This window comes from Lingula anatina, chromosome 9 (assembly GCF_051362555.1).
Source record: "Lingula anatina isolate TDL-2025a chromosome 9, LinAna3.0, whole genome shotgun sequence".
Classification (NCBI taxonomy): domain Eukaryota; kingdom Metazoa; phylum Brachiopoda; class Lingulata; order Lingulida; family Lingulidae; genus Lingula; species Lingula anatina.
In genome coordinates this window covers 6,805,657-6,830,019 of record NC_141775.1, presented here as the reverse complement: position 1 = coordinate 6,830,019, position 24,363 = coordinate 6,805,657, and the positions used below count along the sequence as shown (strand labels likewise).

The following is a 24,363-nucleotide window of genomic DNA, read 5'->3' as shown; positions in this document are numbered from 1 at the left end:
TTTTTCGTTTCAGTTCTAATTGCAAATTGTTTACACACTATTTTCAATAAGCTGCATCATCGATGAAAGTGATTTTATGCTTTTGTTTTTGTAACACGTGCTCTTTGGAATAAATTTGAATGTTCAGCCAAAAATAATTTCGTTAGATTAGCTTGCGATAAAGTCAAAAATATGTAGCACTTAAAAAGACCGTTTCTATTTCCGTTAATTTCGTTTATTAAACCAGTTTAACAAGTAACATGTGTAATATGACATAACCAACTCTGCTACTTATGTATAATCACATTTAACCTAAAAAAAACTGTTCATGGATTATAGACTTCATACTTTCCGTTTTCACTTAGAAATTTATAAATAATGTTTGCAAACCGGTTTGCTCCGATTTTCTGAAAAATCAAAGAGATTCCGGCATCAAATTTAATTAATTTTGATGAGAACGGTTGGAGTGGTAAAAAAACTTTCCCCGGCTTGGTAGTGTGCGGTGTATACACTGTCCAAGTCTGAGCAGCATCTACGCCTCTGCGTCTGAGTCGTTTTTCGACCCAAAGTGAAACACTTCATTTGTACCAAAGACTGCTTGATGGCTGTCGTAAATCACCTCTATAGCACCTGGCTGACTGTCGTGATTCTCTTCTCCCCCAACAGCGTACACTGGGTCATCTTGCGCCGGAAGAGCATTATCTATTCGATCCATACCGGTTCCTTTGATAGTGACGTCACCGTATGCATTGTTATCGTAGCTGATTATGGCGTCCACGTCATTACTGTCATTGTGTTTGAAGTAGAACCTATCGAATGAATACAGTGTAACATTTACAATATCTCATATGGCTACTAGTACAAGGTAGCATTAGATCATTTCGCGCTCGGGGAAAGTTTAATCTTAAGCAGAGAAAGTATGAAATCGTAGATATGTTTAAGGATGTCTTACCATATTTACCCCATTTCGCTAAGTCAAATCTACCTGTAAACCTCGTATATTTCATGTCGCTAAATACGTCTAATTTCTTCACAAAATATCACCTTTCAACTAATTTTTTTTCTTTTAGTACCCAATAATATTGGGTTATCTTTCTATACGATTTCAAACAGGGCTATCTCAAACGGTTCTCATTGTGGTATAGAAGACGTTATATACATACCTTCTCCACGGCTTAAACCTGAGTAACACGACACTTGCAATGATCACCGCCACCACCAGCAGACCGAGAAACACGCCGATGCCGATATAGAGAGCTGAAACGTAGGTCGAAGAACTGTTGAATTATGTATACCTTTTAACTGTCAAGTTAAACATATATATACACGAGTACACTTAATAATGTTTTTCTAAAAAAATGATACATAAAAAATGATACATAATCGAAGAAGTTATTTCCTAATGTTGACAATAACAGGGCTTTTTTAAAATTCAAACCGTTTGTCGACCTTTCAAAAACAGACAAGAAGTATTTCACTACTACATGCACCCAAACATACATGTATCTCAGTTCATTTGGACGCTTCCAGACTAATTAGTAACTGTGGTACGTCGCTGCTCTGAGACTATTAAATGGTTACAATATACAACACATATCAAATATAATTACACATATTTTATGGGGTATAGCATGCTCTATTTCAGGCACGTACCGTTCTCATTTCCACTTTGACGCTGCGCTGTTTGTGCATCAGTTTTACCACCAGGTGCTGCAAAAATTAATAATAATAATAATAATAATAATAATAATTATAATAATAATAATAATAACTGTACTAATGTGCTTAATCCAGCGTTCATATTAGTGGGTTTCAAAATCGACTGTTAACTCTGTGGTTAGTCTTTGTGCTTCGGGGTGGAGGTTGGTTTTGGCCTACCTCTTTTGCCTTGTGCACACGTTCTAATAGGCCTAATTCAATGCATCCAGTATGTCTAATTCAGTTTTGCAGAACCATTATATTTTACGTGCCCGTGCATGATTTGCGCGAGCACACACACACGCATACTCTTTTACCCCACCCCTGTTCATAATTAACCCTCACCTCTCCCATCACTTCCAGCCTTGGTAGTCGTACTCAGAGTGGTTTTGTCATCACCTGGTTTCCCTGTTAGTTTGGGTACAGTTGAGGCCACTGGCGTTGTTGATGTTGGAAAGGAACTTGGTTCCGATGTCATATCTTTTAAGATGAAATGTTTAATAGGTAGTAAGAATATTAGCACACACATGCATACAAAAGTAATTAACGCAAATGTTCAAAAGTAAAATTAAATAGATCGTGTACTGTGAGCTACTCTTGGGAACGCATGTAAGACACAGGCAAAGAAAAGCACGTAGTTAAGAACAAGCGCATATACTATATCTATCTATCTATCTATCTATCTATTTATCTGTCCATCTATCTGCATAGATAGATAGATAGATAGATAGATAGATAGATAGATATCGAATTACACAAAAAAAAAATTGTCCCGTACTGTACATGCAAATGAAGTTATAATGCCAGCCATAGTAATAGCAGGTAATGTCGTCCCACCGCCAGCCACTGTCTCTCCACATGACGGCACAGTCCGGGTCGTTCAGCCAGCCACTTCCACTGGGTTGACCCGGCGCCCAGTATGAGAACTGGGACAGATCCGCGCCTAGGTTATCAAAACGGAAATATTGCTTATGCCCTTATTTCACACAGACCACGAATCCCACGAATCGCCAGGAATTGGCAAATTTCAGGATTCGTGGTTGAATCGCCAATTCCTGGCGATTCGTGGGATTCGTGATCTGTGTGAAATAGGGGCATTAGTGAAAGGTATCTTATATTGTGTTACGAATTGATAGATGTCTTCATGCAATGAGAGGCTTTTATAGAAATAATAAATAAATAATGTTTATTGAGCGCTAAATGGGTACATGATTTGACATTTCCTGGCTCACTGATCAACGAAGAGTAGTTTATATACATGTATACGAAAAGTATAATTTAAGAAATTCGCGTTTCAACTAAATTACACAGATACATGTCTGTTTTTTTTTTTTTTTAATAAGGTATTCATTCTAACAGACTACTCCAATACAAGTTCGCATTGTGGTAGATGTGTCAAAACCCTCGGATAATATAAATGCATTTAAAATATAATAATTCGTTAGTGTCACCCTTTCTGTGCTCAAGAATTCTACCGGAAGATCCTTTCGGTAATCCTACTCACCGGATGTCCAAGTCCACGTGCCTTCTATCCCCCTGTCGTGGGCCCCCGTCCATACTCCGGTCTGATTCCATCCGATGTTGTTCAGTTTATCAATGGTAAAATCCATCGTGGCTCGGTCAAATATTTCCAGCTGCAGGCCATCCCTCTCCGAGCAGTAATCCCCGGCTTCTGTCCAGTAGGTTTCTATGTCTACATATTGGTAACATTTGTCACGGAATGTGTATATTGTCCAGTTGTCCTGTCTTGGCCTTGCAGGGCAGCGCCACACCTCGCCTGAACGGATTGTAACATCAAAACAGAACTTTTTAATACCGGTTCAGTATATTCCTAATAAACACCTAAGTACATTCGTAATGAACACTTTCACATCGAAAGTAGTTCACAATTTCAGAGTCACTGTTATTCATGGAATGGGATAAAAATATATAAATTCATACAGTTTTATTATAAAATTTGGATAATTACACAAAAATCATCAAACAAATAAAGGATTGAATCGACTTCTTTGGGCTGATGCCATGGCTGTGAGGTAAGTAAAAAAATCGAGAAATTCTAACCTGGCAAAAAATGATTCATTCAAAACATAAATTTCAACTGAATATAACAAAAAAAAAAATAAAATAAAATAAATTAAAATAAATAAATAAATAAATAAATAAAAAGATAATAATAATAATAATAATAAAAAAAAAACAGACCTAAAGAAAATGAAAAGAGAATTACCATCGGTCACAGCCGGAATACTGACTGTGCTGATATCACTGCTGGGGGCCGGCTCAGTAGGTGGCGCTGTTCGTCGCGTAGTAGGTGTCGGTGTAGAGCTGGGTTTGGCACTAGGTGTCACCGCTGTCGCTATGGTGCTGGGTTTTGCGGTAGGTGGTGTTGCTGTAGTGCTGGGTCTCGCAGTAGGTGGCACTGCTGTCGGTGTGGTGGTGGGCGAGCCAGTGGAACTTACTACATCTGAAATATCATTTCTACCGTCAAAATTTTAAAACAATTACTGGTAGAGCAATTGTCATTTATCTCTTGCACGTCATGTTTGTTCAAATATATGCTTTTTTCAATATAGGTAGGCCTACGTGTACAGTTTAGAGAGATATTGAGCTGTTGGACTTCACAGAAAGCAAACGAACTTACCGTACATGCAGATAAAGTTGTAATGCCACATGAAAAGAGAGCAGTGGACATCGTCCCATTTCCAGTCTTCGTCCCTCTTCATGACAACACAGTCCTGGCCTCCTAACCAGCCGCCATTGTTCGGTTCTCCAGGCATCCAGTTGCTGTACCGACTAAGATCACGTCCTAGGATAGGTCAAAGGTTATGACTGGTATGATATTTTTGAAAAAATAATTTTATATATTTCTTTCAGATATTGAGATTTTTCGAAAGATTAGACTTAATAATTTCAATTTCCAATTCGAACAAAGGTAAAAGGTAACCTATATAAAATATACCATTTTCAAATAGAATTTTATATCCTATATTGGTTCAGTAGGGGTGACACTTCTATTGTCCAGTGTGTGTACCAAGAAGCAGCTCCCTTTATTGCTCCTCCAAGCTCAATATGATACATGTACATGTATAATACCCAGATCACAGCACCTTGACACACGTACAGGCTTATCTAGGTGATTTGCGATTCTTATCCAATATGAAGTACTCACATGTATCCTCACTTACCAGAGGTCCATTGCCATGAACCCTCTTGATCTATGTCATGTGCTCCTGCCCAAACTCCATTCCTGTCCCAACCGATGTTGTTCAGTTTGTCGATGACGAAATCCATGGTCTCCTGGTCGTAAATTTCCACCTATAATACAGAAGCTATGTTCATGTCATTTTAGTTCAAATAATTTTGAAAGACATGCTTTATACATTTTTGTCTCTGGTATTGATATGCAACGGTTTAAAATGGCTGTTATTCTCAGGAAAACTGAGACGCTATCCAGTGTTGATGAAACTGGACCCTCTAAGACGGGGTTGTGTAGGCTTTATCATAAGTTACATGTATATGTAAATGGTACATGTTTAAATACCTGTACACCGCCTCTGCCCCTGCAGAAATCTCTGGCCTCTGTCCAATACCTTTCCACGTCCACAAACTGGTAACATTTACCCCGGAATATATAGATGGTCCAGCCGTCGTCCTGGGGTCTTGACGGGCACTGGTTGGTGACGTCACCTGGGCGTTAATGAACAGATCAGTGCATAAATGAATGGATTCGTGCGTAAATGATTTGTGAATGTATTGCTGAATGAACATCTACATGTAAATATGTAAATGAATAAATAGAAATAAACGAATGAAGAAATGAAAGAAAAATTGGTTGATAGATTAGGTAGTTATTGAATATAGATGAATAATCTCAGCTTTTGAAAATTTTTAAAGATAATAACATTTTGCTGTCTTGTGTAGATATTCAAGCTTCTATATGAGCTAGTCGTAGATGGATGCATGTTATAAGCCCTGGGAGTTAAGACGGAGGACGGATATACACATGTACAAATGGACTGATACAACGTACGTTTTTACCTAGTCTTGACTGTTGGGGGGTTTCATATGATAACAAGGACAACTACAAGCAAGAGCATTCTGTTGTATTTACAAAGTCATAAACGCAAAAAAAAAAAAAAAAAAAAAAATAGTTATAATAATTATAATAAAATTAAAACAAACAAACAAAACAAAGCAAAACAAAACAAAACTTTCGATTTCATCTGGTGTATGTACCAAGGTCTTTACGTAATCTCAATCGTTTGATATTCGGGGCAGTTCTCATTACATGACATGCTATTGTTTCCGAACATACACCGCATGCAAACAGGTGCGTATGAGGTATATCTTGGTGTCTCTGTTGTGCAACTGACCGATATTCTGTTAGATGACACAGAATTTTTTTAGCAACTTTGATGTTAATTAAAGAAAGATTTACTTGAGCTTGATGGAAATATTGCACAAAGCGCGTAGAAAAAAGTTTGATGAAAAATCTGATACATTTAAATCATCATTGACCTTCTCTTCCGCTCCCTGCTTCGATGTTCATTTTCTCTCTTTTTTTCATTTCATTTTTTAATAAAAAGGTATATTTTCAATAATGAAACGCGCTTTTTTCGTTTTTATCATTTTATGAGGAAACGGGGGGCTGATACCGCCAATTTAATTAGAAAGGAAAAGGGGGATATAGTTGAATCTCTGTTACCCCGCTACTTCGTACCTGCACCCCCTACACACACTACCCCCACCCCCATACACGTGTTAATATACGTACAGGATCAACAGAATTTGAAGTTATTTGGTGCTCTTTATACAGCATGCACAGGTATATGCAAGCCAATGTTCAGTCATTCTTATAAAAAAAATAGTAAAAAATAAAAAGCTACCTCATTTTGTAGAAACCAAATTCTCCAATCCCATTCAACCTACCTGAGACAAAAACAGTAACCATCGCCATGATCAGAAGCATAAATCTTGTTAGCCCCATCTTGGTGTCATGTGAACTTAAATCTAACACAGCTTCAGTTGACAAAATGCAACGGCAGGTCCGACCAAATGAACCGTGCGTTAATTCTATTTCATTAAGCGTTTCAAAACGTTAAAATCGCCCCATACAAGTTCAGAGTCTCTGGACTCTGGACTCCGTCTCAGAGCAGTAATGACATTGTGTTAATGAATAATGAGGCAATGACAAAGTGTCGTTTTTATGGTTCCTTGCGATTGTTTAATGGCATATGAGAGAGGGGGGAGGGGCCTTATAAACCAGTGTAATTGACACAATTAAACGGTGGGCAAATAGGAAGAATTTATTCTCAGATACACAGTGGAAACAGTTTCAACGCGATAACGGGCTAGAGAGAGATATATGGGAAATAAAAGAAACGAATAACTCTCTTGTCAAGTACAGGTGAGAGCTTTACTAGTAGCTTGCTAGCCAAACCCATGGTATACATCAGAAAAGTTCAAATAAAAAGTGCAAATAATAATAATAATAATAATATTAATAATAATAATATTAATAATAATAATAATAATAATAATAATAATTACTTCTGTTTTTAATTTCTCTTTCCATTTTTCTTTGCTATATAAAAGTCATTGTTAAAATAAAAGCCTTAAAATAACTGCAAGTAACTGAAAGTAATTTGTGCCCCTACTTCATTAAGGCATATTCTGGGTTACCCCGTTCTCAAAATTAAGGTTTAAAAACAGAAGAATGGACGAAAAGAGAAAAAAAAACAAGTTTTCATCCCTGTGGCTTAGGCCCCCTTTACGTTATGGTAAGAAAAATCGTCTAGTGCTTCACTTGACGACTTTAATTTTATCCTTGCCCACCTCCAACCCCACCCTGACCTCAACCTACCAGTACCCCCACCTCACCTTACCCCACCCTTCTTTGACCATAACTTACCCCCGCCCACCTCACCCCACCCCTCCCCAACCATAACCTACCCACATCCGACCTCAACCTACCCCACCCACACCCGACCTCCCCCTCCCCAACCTCACCCCACCCCCCACCCCTCCCCCACTCCCATGAAATAAGATGTACAAATGGTAATTGAAACGATGGTGTGTGGGTTCCCAAGGCATTTCAATTATGTAAGAAAGAAATTCTATTACTTCTGCATATGTTATTGATTTTGCTTCTGGTTCTCCCGAAAAAATCGATACTACTTCATACTGACCTACTTTCGAAAACACAAGCACTTGACGCGTTTTGAGAAATCACCTTGCATGTACCGAAACCGAAAACGAGGGTTATTTGGGGAGGGTTTCGGACAGGACAACAGGGGAAGCCGTCTTCGAGTTGCGATTCCCAGTCTTATCGCTGTGTACTGCAATCACCCCCCTTATCATCGAGTTTGTGAGATATTGGGACAAGGGTCGTGTCTTGCTGTACAAACATGGTGAGTAACTTGTTATCTAGAGGTAATACGTCAGCGTACGGCATACGTGTCATATGGTGACACTGCGCTAAGCTTGGTGCCAACGAAGTCAATTCGATTTTTTTACCTTCGTCGGCTCACGTGAGTGTGAATCACCATTAGCTGTGACCAGTGTAAGGCAAAGAAGGCCTAAAGATAAAATGAAGGTAGCTTACTTAACAAAGTATGAAATATTCAAAGTATTGAGGAGGTAGGGCAAGGGGGGGGGGGGTTACCACTACATGAAAGACGGAGTGGGATGTTAAGGGAGTAATGATGGAAAAACGTCTGTTTATAAATATAACTGGGGAGATTAAACTATAATGGCAGTTTTGTCATACACTTCCAATATAAGATTCTGCCGAAGGCCTCATTAACATACCGTACTGTACATGTGTTCATAATATGGTCAAATAGGGGCCTACTTAGCCTACAGCCCTTAGTGCCTAAAGGGGTGAGATCTTACATAGCATCGGTGGAAATAATATGGATCATAAGGGAATTCCAACTACGATAGTATAGAAGAGGAGGGCGAAATTGAAAATAAACTCACAAATGTAATAAGAAAAGAGAAATCTTGTTATGAATTATTGGATTTAAACCCTTCTGACCTTCATTTTTACGTTAAAGGAAAGGGTACTTGTTGAAAACACTAGGAAGGGGATAATTTACGTGTTAAACTATCGCCAAAAACAAGCTATTTTTGTCCTCTAAGTGACATTTTATTCTCTGGTCATTATTCCAGCCTATAGACGTGCGACTGGACGAGATCGGACCGGGGATGCAAGATGGAGACGAAATTCTCGTGGAAGTCCTCCCAGGTACGTACGGTATTGACTCGCGGCTTCAAGTCGCGAGGCTTGTCGTTCCGGACCCCCACCCCTTCAAATAATCCTGGATCCGCCCCTGTTAAGTTTACGTTTTGATGTTACGTTAAGGAACTTGTTTCAGTCAAATACTAAGAAACGTTTACCAAATCAGTGATCGATGGACAGATTTTTATTTGACCGTACCCAGGTCAAAGCAGACGACGTATAGCTATATGTTTACCAGTACCCCGTCGCTGGTTATCTCCCGGCTGCTGTAAGCCTACCTTATTAAAATATTAAAATATATGACGTACATTTTTTTCTGTCAGCAACAGCCGAAGATTTTTATTTCATATGAAATAAAGTCACCTTTTATGATTATTTAAGATTTTTATAGACGATTGCCAGTGAACCAACATTTATACATATTGGCCATTTGAATCGTGTAAATAGGGGCGCGAAACCAAGCATACGTACCAGTATACACAACCACAAGCACGTGTATTATAAAAAACTCGTGGCATAATGACTTGGCACTGGATAACAGACCAAGATACAAACACGTACTGTGGTTACTTCTGCGCGATTGTCTGTAATATCCGGCAAATTATAAGCATTATAGCAGTGTATTCCATTAACTTTATTTGCTTAGCTGCAAACCTATGATGCGTATGTACGCAATGTCCTGCAATGTACTTGTACAAAAGCCTAAACGTAAACATTGTGCTGCACTCTTATTCCAATCGTTAATTAAACATTAGTGGTATATATTGTCATTTCTGTACATTTCTGACGTTGAATATTATTTATTTATTTATTTATTTATTTATTTATTTTGCTAGAAATACATTTAGAATGTGCACTAGTTATGCATTTACACAACTTGATCAAATAAAAACGTGCATGTTTCCGGTACTTATCATTAAACATAATATTTTCAGTCAATTTTTTAAAACTTTTTAGGTATGTGCCGCAGCAAACACAAGTTAAAAATACGCTTTGCACTGGGTCCACACGTCACCTGGTGGAAGGGACTAGTTCTTCGGCGAAAGGATCAGAGCGGTTACAGGACGATTGCGGAGTTACAAGATGACCAGCGCCCGATAGAAGTTGAAATTGACCACGTGGAGTTGTACGAAAGTGACCTCTTATTTAGCAAAGCCAAGCTGTTTGGCGTTCATACTGACATGTACCGTTTAACGGACGCGGAGGTCGTCCTAAAGGGAGGAAATCAATACAATTTTACTTGGATCAGAGATAAGGCGAAGTGAAGACTGTGATATTTCCTCTAAGATGTACAAGATGTAATGCAAAGAATCTCGCAGGGATTGATCGTTTTCTTGTGATTTCGTGTTTAAAAATGCAGTAAAATATAAATTAAAACTGGATTAGTATATAATAAACCTTGATATTTCATATAGCTTCTTTTTTCACTTGAGTTTTTCACTGACTTTTAGTTACAAATATACATTTGGTAAATCAAGACATACCAGTAATACATGTAGTAATTATAAAACTATAGATGATGTCTATGGGTAGCCATCGCATATTTCTACACTTGCCCACGTTGTTAACAGTTACCCCCCCCCCCCCCCCCCCCTCGGAGACCGCATTCCCCGAATGTCTATGACATTGTCTGGGACCTAATTATTAAAAAATATTCTTCACAATAACATCTGCATTAGGAATCTGTTTTGTGCGTGGGTGGTTATTTTTAAGACTCTAACGCTGAAAAAATGTTGACTGTAAAAGTAATAGAATACAGCACCACAGTGAAAGCCTCATCCCAAAGTGACCAAAATTCTGAACTGCTTATGTAGCGGCGATACCCTGGTGATGTGTTTACGGTGGGTGGGTGGGGTATTAATCCTTACCGTTCCAAGTAGTGTTTAGGATAGGAGGAGATGACAGAAATTACAATGTGAAAAAATAGAATTTCTTATAAAATGGTCACTAGTGAGGATGTACAAAGTTTACGTTAGCGGCTTGTCTTGTATGTAAACAACTCTTCTTCTTGGAGGCTTGAAACTAATACCCTGGAAATCCAGGAGCTGTATTTGGAACAAAATGGTGTGTTGTTTCAGTTTGTGTTGGTGAACAGAATCCTGACGAGGGCCGATGAGAATTTTGTGGCAGATTGCTTCAAGTATCTTGATACTTCAAAATTTGTATGATTTTATTGTCAAATTCGTGGAAACAGAATACTCTTGAAGCTTATAGAACTTATTACAAGGGATCATGAGTGAATCCGCACAAGGAACAGAAAAGGCCGCAAATATTTGCTCATCTCTTTCGTTGAATTTATCGCGGGAACTAGCCACACTTTTATCAAAGACTTGGACTCCAAATTCAGGGGAGGTCAAACTAGTTTGTACTTGCAAGAGGGGACAGTTTCAGTTCACAAAAGAAGCAACAGGAAGCGTGTCCTTTAAAATAGCAGGGAACTTCCTCCGAGAGCCCGTTTTGGGTGATTTTGTTTGTGATCTAGAATGCATGGACGATTTTGAGTTCGAATTGGTGTCTGATGTCGATAACGCAGACAAGCCAAAAGATATCGAGTGTGAAGAAAACGTAAAACAGACACCTGAGAATGTCCAAAGCGAAAAACAAGGAAAGTGTGACACTGTTCAAAGTGTAGAGAATGGTGAATCCAAAACAGTACAGGGAGAACTTGAAGAAAAACCTAAAAGGGGCCCAGGGCGACCCGCTAAAAAACCAAGGGGGTTTGCTGCCAGGAAAGTGACATGTCGGGCAGAGTCTGGTATGTGTGCATTTGATTTAATTTAATACCATTGACATCATTTAAACTTGCATAATTTTTCAGTTTTATTTATCGTTATTATTTTTTGTTTTGCAGATTTAATGTTAAGATGTCAGATGCATTTAATGGTATGAATGAAATAAAGCACATGTAATATGAAAAATTATAATGTCCATTGGTAGTATTATGTATATTTATCATGCAGCCATCTTTCTTGCATTAGCACCTCTAAATGAGGTTTTCAGCTATGGCAAAGAGAGTGACCCCACATGGCAATTATGATTATAATATTCTCCCATGTAATAATATTATACTAGTATATGAATCACCCTTTCAGATCAAACAGCATTCATTCAACCAAGTTCAACCATTACAGCAATTAATGATAGTGAGAAAGAGAGACACCTCCCTCAAAAACAAGAAGAAAACCCCTCAGACAATATCCTCAAAGGAAGAGGAAACACAAATTTGAAAAGGAACAGAAGGGTAATAAAAATGCCACGAAGATACCGCATCGAGGAGGGCAAAGATATTAAAACAACAGCACATTTGTCCCATGACAACCAACCTGAAAGTGATGTGAACTTGGGGTCAAAAGGTGATACTGACAAACATGTTGATATGCCCACAAATACTGTAACAAATAATGCAGAGAATGACAAAACTGGAGATCCTAAATCTGAAACAAACTCTACAACAGATGCAAAAGAAACTTCACACACTACAGACAACTCCTCCCAAAGGGAAAAACGAATCATGAAAACCAGAAAAAATGCGACAAAACGGAATGGTGATCCCGTGCTGTGTCCCATATGTCAGTTTCCATGCAAGAACGGCAGCGCTGTGTATGTTCATCTCAAAGTGAAACATAGGGGGCACCCTGAGAAAAGAAACTACATCCAGGTATTGGTTTGTATTACTTCACCCTGACTCCCTGAGTGTCAGAAATTACTGGAAACTCCTCTCAACTTTCATCCTGTTCATTTTTGGAAATGGCAGAGACATGATGAAAATGGAGATTTTTTTTTGATAATCTCTGAAATTCAGTATGAGATTTATAACTTATATCCAAAAGAATTAATTGTGAATATATTTCTTTTTTAGAAGACCAAAGTTTTGTCATAGCAAAATGTTCATCTTCAACACGTATGCAAGATAAATTGTACAAATTTTAAGCCAAATAAAAATGCAGGAATTACCAGCAGGAGGACAGTGTTTAGATTATTATTATTATTATTATTATTATAATTTGTTGATTTGTTGCCTGCAGATGTTCCGAGGGGCCATGAGACGTCTATGCAGTTTGTGTGGGCGCATGTATCACAGCAGTCATGGTCTTAAGCATCACCTACAAAGAGTGCACCACTTGGGGGAAGTCACTGGAGAGTTTCCATGTGAGGACTGTGGGCAGGTTTTCAAGCGTCGTGATTTAGTCAAGGCGCACAAACAGCGCGAGCATTCAGGAAGGCCCCTGACCTGTCATCTGTGTGGCAAAACATATAAAACGTATCTGAATCTGCAAGAACATATCAAGTAAGATGTGTGGACTATGATTAATATAATGTAGTTTAAAGTAAGACAGGTGAAGTCTTTCATCTACTCAGTGTAATTATGAAACAATTGAAGGTTTGCAACACTCTGCATGTTGGTTTTGTTTTGCATATTTATTTTGCTGCTTTTGGACAAGGTTATAATATACATGTATATAGTATCTTTGACACTGAAACACCTGATAAATTAAGATTGTGCAAAAAATAAATTCCAAATGCTAATACACTTTGATTAAAAAAAATAGAAAATTAGAATAAAAAACCCTCAAAATGTTAACTACTTTAATATAATTACATTGTCACATTGATTTGTTAAAAAATTGTATTACTTTAGGTTGACCCCAGTGTAAATGTATTTATTTCAGATATTTTCATGAGTTGGACTCCAAGCTGGAGTGTCCCCACTGTCACAAGTATCTTAGTAACAGACAGACACTGCGAAGACACATACTCAAGTTCCATGATGAGAAACAAACAGTGTTCTGCTGCTCAATATGTGGTAGGTGGACAGCATCAGGGATGGACATTTTTTTCTCCCTGTTGGAGGAATATGCTCCTTTTGATTTAGCCTTATAAAACTTAAAAGAGTATTCTGAAGTTGTGGATTTCAAATTCTTATACAAAACCCAGCAACTTGCAGAACACTCTTTTGAGGATATTTTTCTCAAATGCTCGAAAAGAGATCAATTCAAGGGCAGTGCCGCTTATCCTTTGTTTAAGCATAAATTTTAGCATATTAGTCTGTAATTTAAAGCTAATTATAAGATTCCAATCTTTTACAAATAAATGATAGATATACTGATGCTTGTCACACTTGGGGGCAGTTTAAGAGCTGAAGTGACAGTATCCCCTAGAAATGTAACAAAACGGCTTTCCACAACATTGATATAAATACTGAAATTTGGAAATGATTTTTAAGTGGTTGAGAAAGAAAACATAAGGAAATTAAACTTTTGTTTCAGGCAAGCAGTTCCGCGACAAGACCAGTGTGCAGGTTCACATGTTACACAAGCATGAAGATGCCGCGCAGCCGGAGTTTCCGTGTACCGAATGTGGAAAGGTAAGGAAACAATAGACCATGTAGAATTTCATCTTAGTATGTAAAATATAGAAATAGAAGAATAGTAAATTGAGGATCTTTAAATGTTTTGAAAAAAGTTAACATTCACGCTCATTTGAACAGAGGGAAATATAAATAACATACATACTGATTTTATAAAATGGCAGCTATAAGTTTGCTTAAGGACCATGAAGGATTTTAAAAAATGGCATGAGAAAGCTTCAGGACCAGAATTCATGCATTTTGATTTTGCTGAGACATGATTTATTTGAATGATTAAAAAAAAAGAAAAAACACAAGTTAGAAAGGCATTCTTTAATTAGTACTTTATAGTTACTATACTACCTAATAGGGTGTCTTTTTTTCCACTCAGAAATTCACCTGGAGAACTGCTCTTCGTAATCACATGGAGGGTGTCCATAAGATAGTGAAACAGAAGGAGTTTGCATGCACGGTGTGTGGGAAGACGTTTGTGGCCAAAGTCCGACTTCACAACCACATGAGACAGAAACATTCCAACAGCACCGTGCTGATGGAAGTAGATGGGGAGGGGAATCAGAACAGGGTGAGACAGAAAGAGAGTGGGGTGCTGCATGGGCAGTGTGTGTGTGTGTGTGTGTGTGTGTGTGTGTGTGTGTAATTGTATGTGTGTGAAATTGTTTATTTGTGTACATTTGTGCAGTTCAAAGTTTAGGATAGAAAAGTGTGTGCACTGATTAAGATATAATGACTGTTTCACTGCAAAAAGTAATGAAATGAACAGCATTATAAATGAGTAAAAAAGGACTCTTAAGTGTTATGCATCTCAGCCAAGTGGTTTTTTAATGGCTTGCAAGGAATGAAATTTTTACTAACCTGTAAATTGGGCCAGCCATATTGATATGTTATTCCATTTATTTATTTCTCTGATTAATTACATATAAAAAGCTTTCATTTATATTTTCATATTATTATTTCCAGACTGTATACATTGTGACCACAGCAGGTCCTGAGACAAGCGAGGTGGTTCAAGAGGGAACTGTCACCATGGAGATAGGGGGCAGCACTGAAGATCAGCATATCGTAGAAGAAACTGTGTATTACGAGATGGGGCAAGACAAACAGTTACAGGTCAGTTGTACTAGGCACAGTATATTTTTATTTATTTATTTATTTATTTATTTATTTATTTATTTATTTATTTATTTATTTATATATTCAGTAATTGATGAATTGATTCATTTTCTTTTCATTTAAAACTTTATTTGTTAACTTTTTGTTCAAGACCAGACACATCAGAACAGTTGTGAAGAATTAGATCTGTACAAGAATTTGAATAGCTAAAAATTGTAATTCTAAGTTGTCTTATTAGGTTCAACTTTTTTATCCTCAAACAGTATAGAAAATCCTAGTACAGTGCTCTCTTGGTTTCCTGTACATTAGTCTCAAAAAAGCAGAAAATAATAGCAGACATATTCACAATATGCATGCAGTGTTGTCTAGGCTCCTTTTTTTTTCCTCACAAAGTTGTTTAAATATCAGGGTCCATAAATACACACAAATCATGCTTTTTATGCAATTAAATTATCTATTGCCATTGTTTTTATTTTATGTGTTGTTTTACATATAAGAAGTCAATCAATAAATGTACCAGTTAAATGTACTGTACTGTAATGTTGACTGCCATTTACTACTTTATTTAGGTCCAATATGCCCAACCAGATGCTCAGATGAATCAATTTGCCTCCACAGCTCCACAAGCACATGGCGCCACCTATACATCTGTCCCCTCAGGTCAGACCATGACCTCGGAGGTTCAGAGTGCCACGGAAGCCATATTGCTTTTGGAGTCCATGACAGGGGAAAGTTACGGTGGTTACCAACATCAGCAGCAGACACAATATCTGCAACAACAACAACAACAGCAACAACAACAACAGGAACAGCTTCTGAATCAGCAGCATTTTGAGCATCAGTACCATGAGCATGATTATGGTGACAGTATGACATTACAACACCAACAGCAGTAAGAAATAAAGTGGCAGCAACAATGTGGCCATCTAGCTGTGCTGTGGGCATAAAGAATTTCTTGCAATCTGCTACTTGACATACAATTTAGCGTAATTGACGATGTTAGTTCTCCCACATGATATTTTGACTGAATTGTAAGCCAGTGAAAGATTTAAAAATGTATTTAATATGTAAAATATGACTGGATGAGTGGCATTAACATGCTACATAACTTTTGATTTAATATTCCATAATAATATTTCATAAATGTGTTCATTAAGACTAAAAGAAATGGGTTTGTCAAAAGATTTATTTCTTTACCAATAGACCAATCACACAAACCTTTTAAGTATGCAAGGATTTGTCGAATATAGTATTAAAATTAACAAACATACAAGTTAATTTTTTTCTCAATAAAGAGAACATTTTCTATGTACATTTTTGGATTATTGCATTTACACGTAAAATAATTGTCAATCAAAAGCTGCTCATTTATGAACATAGCATAGAGACAAAAATCTCTTGATGAAGTAATGACTTTTTTGTGTAATTTTAATTTGCATTGATTATAATGCTTTTCCTCAATCAGAGATCAAATATCACAACTTCAAATCTTCACAATATTCATGAGACAGTAAAATTAATGACACAGACTCAATAGAGTTTACTAGTGTGAGAGCAGTGTCTATACCGTTGGGACTAAACTCTATAATAACTACAATTAAGCTTCGTGCACACGTAAAGCAGTACAAACCTAATTACATATTCAATAAAAAGTCATACTAGGCAAAAAGCCCTCGTGCATTCTTTTGGTTTAGAATGGAAAATTGTGTTATTACATGTACTAATGGAATGAATAAGTTTGCAGTTCTACAAAGAATGCTTGGCTCTTTTTAAACCGTGTAAAATATGCATTTTTGTACAGGTGCAAAATTACAACAGAAAAGCGCCAACTATAACATGGTCTATTTCTGATGCTCTACATTAGACTATCCCTGAGATACCTGTGACGTCAGAAGAGGTCGATCCTTATCCTTATCCTGGGTGATCAGAATAAAAAAAAGTTCGATCTCTATTTGGAAATATATAAAATATTAAATCTACGAGTACAACTACTGAGCAAGTTAGCGCAAAGTCAGTTTGCTTCTTACTAACAGGAGAGGAATCCCTCTTGTGCTTTAAGCGCTCGATGATAATTTACAAAACACGTGATCCATGCCCCAATATATACGCTTTACCAACTATGCAATAAAATCCGTATTTGTTAAAGCTATTCGTTTGCGCATAGGACAAAAAAAGACTGTACAAAAACGATATATTCGCGCCACACCAGTTTTGATATAAAGCTCGGCATGCCCACCGTATTATATACATGTACACTGCAATACCCACTGCCCAACAGCTGCCCCTTTGCCATCATTTGATTCCCAGTTTTTGTATACTGAGAATGCATTCAACAACAGATATACTCGTTGATATGTGTTAAAAGATCACAAACGTGGCGCAGAAACGTTCTCTCTCTTCTTCAAGAACCGGACAGGGTATAGCCCGCAGTTATGCGATATAAGTTCCCACCGGAATATTATACACGTGGTCAGAGCGGAGATGCGGCGGATTGAATACATCGGAAAATCTCTTCTCGACATCCACGCTCGGCGTCAGGGACCCCGCCTGGAAATTAGACGTAACAGGCGTACTTTTTACGTCAGGAAAGAATGTGTACATGCATGATACTTAGAGAGTAAAAAGTTAATTAATGAATTAAAAATTTGACGAGCAAGCTGGATAAAAATAGGAGGTAGGCGTATGAAAATGTTATAATATGTTTAAAAAACTGAACGAACAGACAAAAAAGGCAAGAATTTAGTTTGCGGTATTTGACGTTAATTTTACATTTATTCATTCACTTACGTTATCATCAATCGACAAGAAATTAGCTGGGTGTTTTATGTTTCGTATTTAATGATTCAGAAGGTTTACGTTATCACCTTGTTTTGTTTTTCCCACAGCTCTGCACAGTAGCCCCGAACACAGACAATTCCCACCACCTGAAAGAAAACAAAAATAGAAAACACTTGAACATGCGCTTAATTATAGACTTACCGGTACATCACGTAGTATAAACTCAGCTTTAATGGTGTACATGAGCGTACGTGAAGATCCTGTGCTTGTTGTAGACCTTGTGTACAAAGCGTCTTCGCAGAATGTACATGTATAATTTAGTTGTCAGCAGCATTTTGTTATAAGCTCTGTGTACGTTTAATTTTGTGTGCTTTTTATTGTACATTGCTATGTTTTGTTTATGTTGCCGCATCGTGAAAGAAACTAAACCTAACTTAGTCAAATTACTCGTAGATCTACAATAAATTATATTGTAGATCTACGAATTTAAAACGCTGTATTTATGTCCAGGCAATAAAACGGCTAGATGCACTTGATTAAATTGAAGATATTTCACACGCGGGGTTAAGAGATCTTTTCCAGTTAGAATTTTTTTCAGTTTCCTCTAACGAGAAGGACCATTTTTTTTTAATTTGAAAACTACCACAAAGCAGTATTTCTAAATCACATTTCAACTTCATCACATTTTCATTACTTTTTCTATAAGACTTACGTTGTAGATAAACAGCCCTGCAATGAGGAGAGACCGTTCAAAATACTCAATCCAAGCCCTAGTGTCTGAAACAAAAAATCAGATGGCGGTTATGAATATAACGTCTTTCGTCAGTTCCTCTTTACAAAAAGAAAAGTGGCATTTTCACTTGCCTAAACGCATAGTGAAAGATTTAACTCCGGCAAATAAATAAGTGAATAAATAAAATCTAATTTGTTTAAAAACAATTAAATAATAATGATAATAATTATAATTGGAAATAGATAAATAGATAGAGCGAACCCTAACCTAAAGGACTGGTGTCAGTGCCGCGCGATGCCGCTGTCCCCATGGTAATCCCGCAGTAAATGACCCAGGCGATGAGAATAATGGAACAAACTATCGTCTGGAATATCCACGGGTAGCAGCACACTCTGCTCTCCTGAAGGAAAAATTAATCTTGCTCGTATTAATGAACACAAATGAATAAAGATTTATATAATTTAAACATAAATAATCCCTCCAAACTGATTAAACCAACGAAATTATTATAATTATTATCATTATCATAAGCACATTTTTCATCTATGGCTACATAATTACATTTGAAAGACAAACGCTATTATTTTTCAAAGGCATTTGGCTTGATGTCATTGTCTACAAATACACCATTTTAATACACGAAGAGCGGTAACAGATACCTTACCAGGTAGACGGCAATGTACATCAGTACACTGCTGGCCAGCCACGCCCCAAACATCACGTAGGAAAATACCGTCACTGTTTTCAGAGATTCAAATGGGATACCTATAATAATAATAATAATAATAATAATAATAATAATAATAATAATAATAATAGTATTAATATTTGTTAATTCATTTAACAAATAAAATAGATATTAGAAATTCATCTCTGTCACGAGCTCTTACAATCAACGCACATACCGGTATCTAGGCAAAGGAAAAATATTACTTGGTGAATTTAATTCGTACAGAATTGAAATAGAACAGTTTCACATATTTGAAAAAGGGGAGTGGAAACTGCGGTCCCCATCCATAGAAATTGTAATGTACGAACGCTTAAGAGCAGAATGCCAAAGGTAAAATCAGAAAACATTTTGTTCCTATTTCTATACCTTCTCGTTAGGTAGTTTTCACACTTGTAAAATTCAAACTTTTAGCGGAGCAGCCTACCTGTCCATTGTATTCCCTCTGACATTTCAAGTCCATATTGCTCAGCAAAAGCGAATCCAGTAAGAACTATTGCCAGGCAGGCGATGCCCTAGAATATCCAATAACAATCATCATAAAGCGATAAACCAACAAATTAATAATAATAATAATAATAATAATAATGAAATAAGTAGTAGTAGTAGCTGCAGCAGCAACAGTAGGTAAAAAAGAAAGTGAAAATAAAAAAGGAGCAGATAAATTTATAGTCTCTTAAACCCTACCATGCAGTATATGCCTATTGCCAGGTGCGATGTCCAAAAAGGACATGTAGAAATGATAATGTACTCTTGTCCAATGTATTCGGAGTCTGGGCGACACAGGGAAACTAACCTATGGTTGCCCGCAACTGCATCTCCCTTAGTGGAGGGAAGCATTCGATTGAAACTGACAGTGTTAAAATATTGACTTTACCACTGTCCTCATAAAACATCGATGTAACAACGCTTATGTTCCCATAAATCGAGATTTGTACACATGCATGTTATTACTCAATTTCAAATTTCAAATTTTAATTTGGCAGAAGTAATTGACGTAATTCGCACTGTTGAGGAATCAGCAACCTTGGTTTCCTGGCATATGACCCCGTGCTGTAAGGTCAACAAATATTATTGATTTGGCAATTTATACACGGCCGGTCATTACATAATACCTGTACGGTATGCGTATATACGCTTGCTTGCCATTCACTTCATCATCATTTAAGCATTATATCACACCAAGCTCTGGTAAGAGATTTGTCCGTAAGATCTGTCCATTACGTATAGTACATGTATTGTAGTTGTCTAGATTCCAGATCTCAGACCAAGAAACATATTGAAGCCACCGTTGCGTGATTGTGTTTAATTGACCTGAAATGAACCATATTGTGCGTCAGAACAGCTGTGCGTGGATCATGTGCACTGGTGTTTGGTTAGCCCTCTCTTTCTCGTGTTTTGTTCTTGACTTCTTAGTCCTTCCTGACGAAAATTCTAAAGAGCACCAGACAGATAACATAAAGTGGTAGCATGACTCATAAGAAAGCATCCATGTGAAAACATCGTTGTCTTAAAAGTGTTTTATCACTGAGATAAAAGTTCTTTAAATAATTCAGTGTTTAGGAATGATATTCCGGGCTATAGGTCCTGGGGGAGGGGGTGTAAGTTCCTTTTAGACGCTATTTTCTATTTAAAATAGCTAGAGTGCTAGACTTTCCCTTTCTCTCAATCTACCGGTAGTCTTTAACCCTGTATAATCTGACTCTGTTCTCACTCTTCATCAAATTAGCTAAGTTCAAACGAATCTCATTAGCTGCGATTATGATTTGGCACAGCCTAAGGAAATTGTAACCTAATAGATTAAGCGGAAATGAATAAATTAAAACCAACCAAAGGCTCTTTGTGATTGAACCTTTAGGACGCGGCATTTCATGCGAACTCCTAAGGTCATTGATTGTGAACACGCTCCTCATACATTGCATGTGAACGGCACGTACTCGGATGGCCTCTTGCCCAGCACTGAACTTAGATTAACAAAGAAATCGTTTTCCGCGTCAATGATCGTGTTCTTCTCAATGTAATCACTGTTTACGCCTCAGACAATATATCCGCCTTGGTTTGTAGAAGATATATAATTGAAAATCAAGTTTTGAGGATTTGTTGATTTTTCGTAATTATTTTTTTATTCGGAGAGAGAGAGAGAGAGAGAGAGAGAGAGAGAGAGAGAGAGAGAGAGAGAGATTGAGCTGCAGGATTGAATTTTGGTTGATCAAAAATTAATATATTTTGATAGTAATGAACTAAAAGAAAAATGCAGAATATATATCATTTTTGGGCAATATGAAACGACGTTTTTTTGGGGGGGGGTATTTTTTGAATTTTTGCTATTTGAAACTATATAGTGGCAAAATTGCCTTCAAATGCATCTTTAAGTATTAACATCTTTAAGTATTAACATCTTTGAATAAACTGATGAAACAAATAGTGATAGCACTTTCAAATGATTGTTCACCCTATTTAATGCAGATCGAAATGTCACCTAACAGCCGACAGGTTAACCGGCTTTAGACACGAGTTTCTCGTTTATACAATTCTTTGTTTAAATAAACCGACAACTCTTAGCTGACTCTTAGACAGCGTACTGAGGCCTTCGTGACCTCCGTGACCTTAAAAAGCCGTGTCCTGAACTGAAAGGTGCGGATGTTATTTAGAGAAATACAACTCGAGTTAAATGTTCTGGTGGTGATAATCAGCGCACACGTACCCAGTACCTACTCTCAGTTGCGAGGGCGAGATATTGCTTGCTTATTTCGATTAAAACAACATAGAGCATAAAAACTGAAATAAAATAAAACATGCTGAGAAAGATAAATAATGAATATGTTGACTTCATTGGAATGAAAATACATTATTTTGATAAAATATTTCAGGATGCAAGGTTATGATAGTGAGAGAGAGAGAGAGAGAGAGAGAGAGAGTGAGAGAGAGAGATTCATAATGACGAGGGCCTATAGGGTAAAAAAAAAAAAGACAAAAGGAAACATCCGCACAAAACAAGAAATGTTTAAAAAAAATCCTCTAAATTGACTGATTCAATGAGCATATTCTCATGACCACCATTCACAAAAAAAAAAAAAAAAAAAAAAAAAAAAAAAAAAAAAAAAAAAAAAAAAAAACCAGAAAAACAGGCATCAGTATACGGTGGCCTATATATACATAGAAATCAGAAGAAATAAAATCACACTTTAAGGCCTTACCAAAGTATACGTAGCGCTAAGGACGACTCCCTCTTTGAAAGACAGACAACCCAGGCAGTTCTTCACTTCTCTCATAGTGAACCGCTCATTTCAGTTATTCCAAAATAACCTGTAATAGTGGTAGTCATCAGTTCCCCGTCTTTATAGGAAATTGAAACGTTGATATAGGGTGATCCAAAAGAAGTAGCATCGAAGTCTATTTTGACATTCTTTAAATGGTCAACTCACAAAATTATTCCCGTAAGGCGATAATAATTTTTTGACCGCAAATAGAAAGGCAATACTTTAACTGAAAGTTGTTCTCAAATGAAACAATTAATCGTCAACATGCATTAAGTCAACGTATGTTAGTTAAGTAATTTCTAGCACTGCGCGTAAGTGAACATTGTTGGTACCCTGTAAGCCAAGATCAACAAATATGTGACGTCACAGTGACCCGAAACCGCTGATTTGATCTTGTATATGTTACCGTATATCACCCTTTTTGAAGCGTGGTCGCACTCAATCACGACCTCAAAATGTTATATTACCTCATGTTACCTGCTAACAATCAATTTTCTTTTTAGAAAAGCAAGTGGCGTTTGCTATTTTAAAATATGCCTTATGCACGCATCAGTGTGTGCGTTGTCTGTGTATGTGTGTCAACACACGTTTATGTAGAAATAAAGGAGTTATGGTATTAATTTATGAACATGTATTATTATTTAATTTTTTGTATGATACAATCGTCAGTATTTAGTGTTCGGATTTTAATGTAAAATTAAACGGGGTCGAAGCGTATATTATGGCCTCATGTCAACTTCCTGTGTGCATTTCATTAATCTGTAAATTAAATTACTTACTGAATATTACGCACTTTGGTTTCTGAGTGTCTCCAGTGACCTTAAAATATCGGATTATTTGAGATCGGTAGCTGTTTTAGCTGATGAACTGGTTTTTATAATTTTGAATTATTGAGCACTCTCCTGGTAGTTTCTTCAACACTGGATAGCGCTATCCTCTGGATAACACTATCCACTACATAAAATTGTTATTCTCCGGGCAATTGTCCTGTGGGTAGAGTAATGTTTACTAAACTCTATAAACACACACTAGACAACAGAAGGGTCACCCCCTGAATCAGAGTAATCAAAGTTATTAACCTGAAGAGGCGGAATATAAGCAATGTCAGAATATCGATGCAGTTGAATTGTTCAGTCAGAACCGTTTCTTTTGTGAAATTTGACAAAATTTATGATACCAGGAGCATATCATCCCACAGTCGTTTATCTCCCCCAAAGTATCGGTTCAGTAGGGGTGACACTTCTGTTGTCCAGTGTGTGTACTTATTTTTGTCTCTGATAGTGCTCTCCATTGGTTAAAAAGGCTGCAGACCTCAGGTTAACTGTCCACAGGACAACAGTTTTATCCAAAGGATAGTGTTATCCATAGGACAGCGCGATCCAGTATTGATGAAACTGGGTGGTCTCTATTTGTCCACAACTTTCAAAGCTTTTTTTCCTTTTGCTAATCTCCAAGTATGTAACCGAG

General features: G+C 37.0%; 4 protein-coding genes across 8 annotated transcripts; 2 read left to right on the top strand and 2 right to left on the bottom strand.

The window, feature by feature from the left end:
* Nucleotides 1-203: 203 nt before the first annotated feature.
* Nucleotides 204-6,664, bottom strand: LOC106166760 (uncharacterized). Its single transcript, XM_086995573.1, has 11 exons — nt 6,607-6,664; nt 5,219-5,364; nt 4,863-4,992; nt 4,319-4,483; nt 3,905-4,141; nt 3,182-3,454; nt 2,456-2,620; nt 2,023-2,157; nt 1,633-1,689; nt 1,143-1,236; nt 204-788 (listed from the first exon to the last, which is right to left on the bottom strand). The coding sequence occupies exons 1-11, from the start codon at nt 6,662-6,664 to the stop codon at nt 512-514; spliced, it is 1,737 nt and encodes a 578-aa protein (XP_086851699.1). The 3' UTR covers nt 204-511.
* Nucleotides 6,665-7,926: 1,262 nt separating this feature from the next.
* On the top strand, nt 7,927-10,334 carry LOC106166763 (uncharacterized). Of its 2 annotated transcripts, none has more exons than XM_013545412.2 (3): nt 7,927-8,087; nt 8,851-8,926; nt 9,878-10,334. In XM_013545412.2, the coding sequence occupies exons 1-3, from the start codon at nt 8,085-8,087 to the stop codon at nt 10,183-10,185; spliced, it is 387 nt and encodes a 128-aa protein (XP_013400866.1). In that variant the 5' UTR covers nt 7,927-8,084; the 3' UTR covers nt 10,186-10,334. The 2 variants fall into 2 exon arrangements, with proteins under 2 accessions (XP_013400866.1, XP_013400865.1); XM_013545411.2 differs by lacking the exon at nt 7,927-8,087 and adding an exon at nt 8,105-8,272.
* A 592-nt stretch (nt 10,335-10,926) lies between these two features.
* On the top strand, nt 10,927-16,710 carry LOC106166759 (uncharacterized). Its single transcript, XM_013545407.2, has 8 exons — nt 10,927-11,675; nt 12,013-12,578; nt 12,946-13,208; nt 13,591-13,724; nt 14,188-14,285; nt 14,659-14,850; nt 15,246-15,395; nt 15,968-16,710. The coding sequence occupies exons 1-8, from the start codon at nt 11,153-11,155 to the stop codon at nt 16,292-16,294; spliced, it is 2,253 nt and encodes a 750-aa protein (XP_013400861.2). The 5' UTR covers nt 10,927-11,152; the 3' UTR covers nt 16,295-16,710.
* On the bottom strand, nt 16,567-23,160 carry LOC106166780 (uncharacterized). Of its 4 annotated transcripts, none has more exons than XM_013545437.2 (7): nt 22,834-23,160; nt 20,064-20,151; nt 19,574-19,674; nt 19,177-19,309; nt 18,889-18,953; nt 18,263-18,322; nt 16,567-17,945 (listed from the first exon to the last, which is right to left on the bottom strand). In XM_013545437.2, the coding sequence occupies exons 1-7, from the start codon at nt 22,906-22,908 to the stop codon at nt 17,829-17,831; spliced, it is 639 nt and encodes a 212-aa protein (XP_013400891.2). In that variant the 5' UTR covers nt 22,909-23,160; the 3' UTR covers nt 16,567-17,828. The 4 variants fall into 4 exon arrangements, with proteins under 4 accessions (XP_013400891.2, XP_013400893.2, XP_086851824.1 ...); XM_013545439.2 differs by lacking the exon at nt 22,834-23,160 and adding an exon at nt 20,752-21,074; XM_086995698.1 differs by lacking the exon at nt 22,834-23,160 and adding an exon at nt 20,324-20,725.
* Nucleotides 23,161-24,363: the final 1,203 nt, after the last annotated feature.

Excerpts from the sequence above, each read along its gene's own strand:
- LOC106166780 (XM_086995698.1), bottom strand. The coding sequence starts at position 20,476 with ATGCTTCCCTCCACTAAGGGAGATGCAGTTGCGGGCAACCATAGGTTA. Across the intron at positions 19,675-20,063 it reads AGAGGGAATACAATGGACAG|GTATCCCATTTGAATCTCTG; the intron begins GTAGGCTGCTCC and ends TTATTATTATAG. Across the intron at positions 17,946-18,262 it reads TGTGGGAAAAACAAAACAAG|GCGGGGTCCCTGACGCCGAG; the intron begins GTGATAACGTAA and ends TCTAATTTCCAG.
- LOC106166759 (XM_013545407.2), top strand. The coding sequence starts at position 11,153 with ATGAGTGAATCCGCACAAGGAACAGAAAAGGCCGCAAATATTTGCTCA. Across the intron at positions 14,286-14,658 it reads CGTGTACCGAATGTGGAAAG|AAATTCACCTGGAGAACTGC; the intron begins GTAAGGAAACAA and ends TTTTCCACTCAG. Across the intron at positions 15,396-15,967 it reads GGCAAGACAAACAGTTACAG|GTCCAATATGCCCAACCAGA; the intron begins GTCAGTTGTACT and ends TACTTTATTTAG.
- LOC106166760 (XM_086995573.1), bottom strand. The coding sequence starts at position 6,664 with ATGGGGCTAACAAGATTTATGCTTCTGATCATGGCGATGGTTACTGTT. Across the intron at positions 5,365-6,606 it reads GGTTACTGTTTTTGTCTCAG|GTGACGTCACCAACCAGTGC; the intron begins GTAGGTTGAATG and ends ATTAACGCCCAG. Across the intron at positions 4,993-5,218 it reads GGGGCAGAGGCGGTGTACAG|GTGGAAATTTACGACCAGGA; the intron begins GTATTTAAACAT and ends TCTGTATTATAG.
- LOC106166763 (XM_013545411.2), top strand. Across the intron at positions 8,927-9,877 it reads TCTCGTGGAAGTCCTCCCAG|GTATGTGCCGCAGCAAACAC; the intron begins GTACGTACGGTA and ends AAAACTTTTTAG.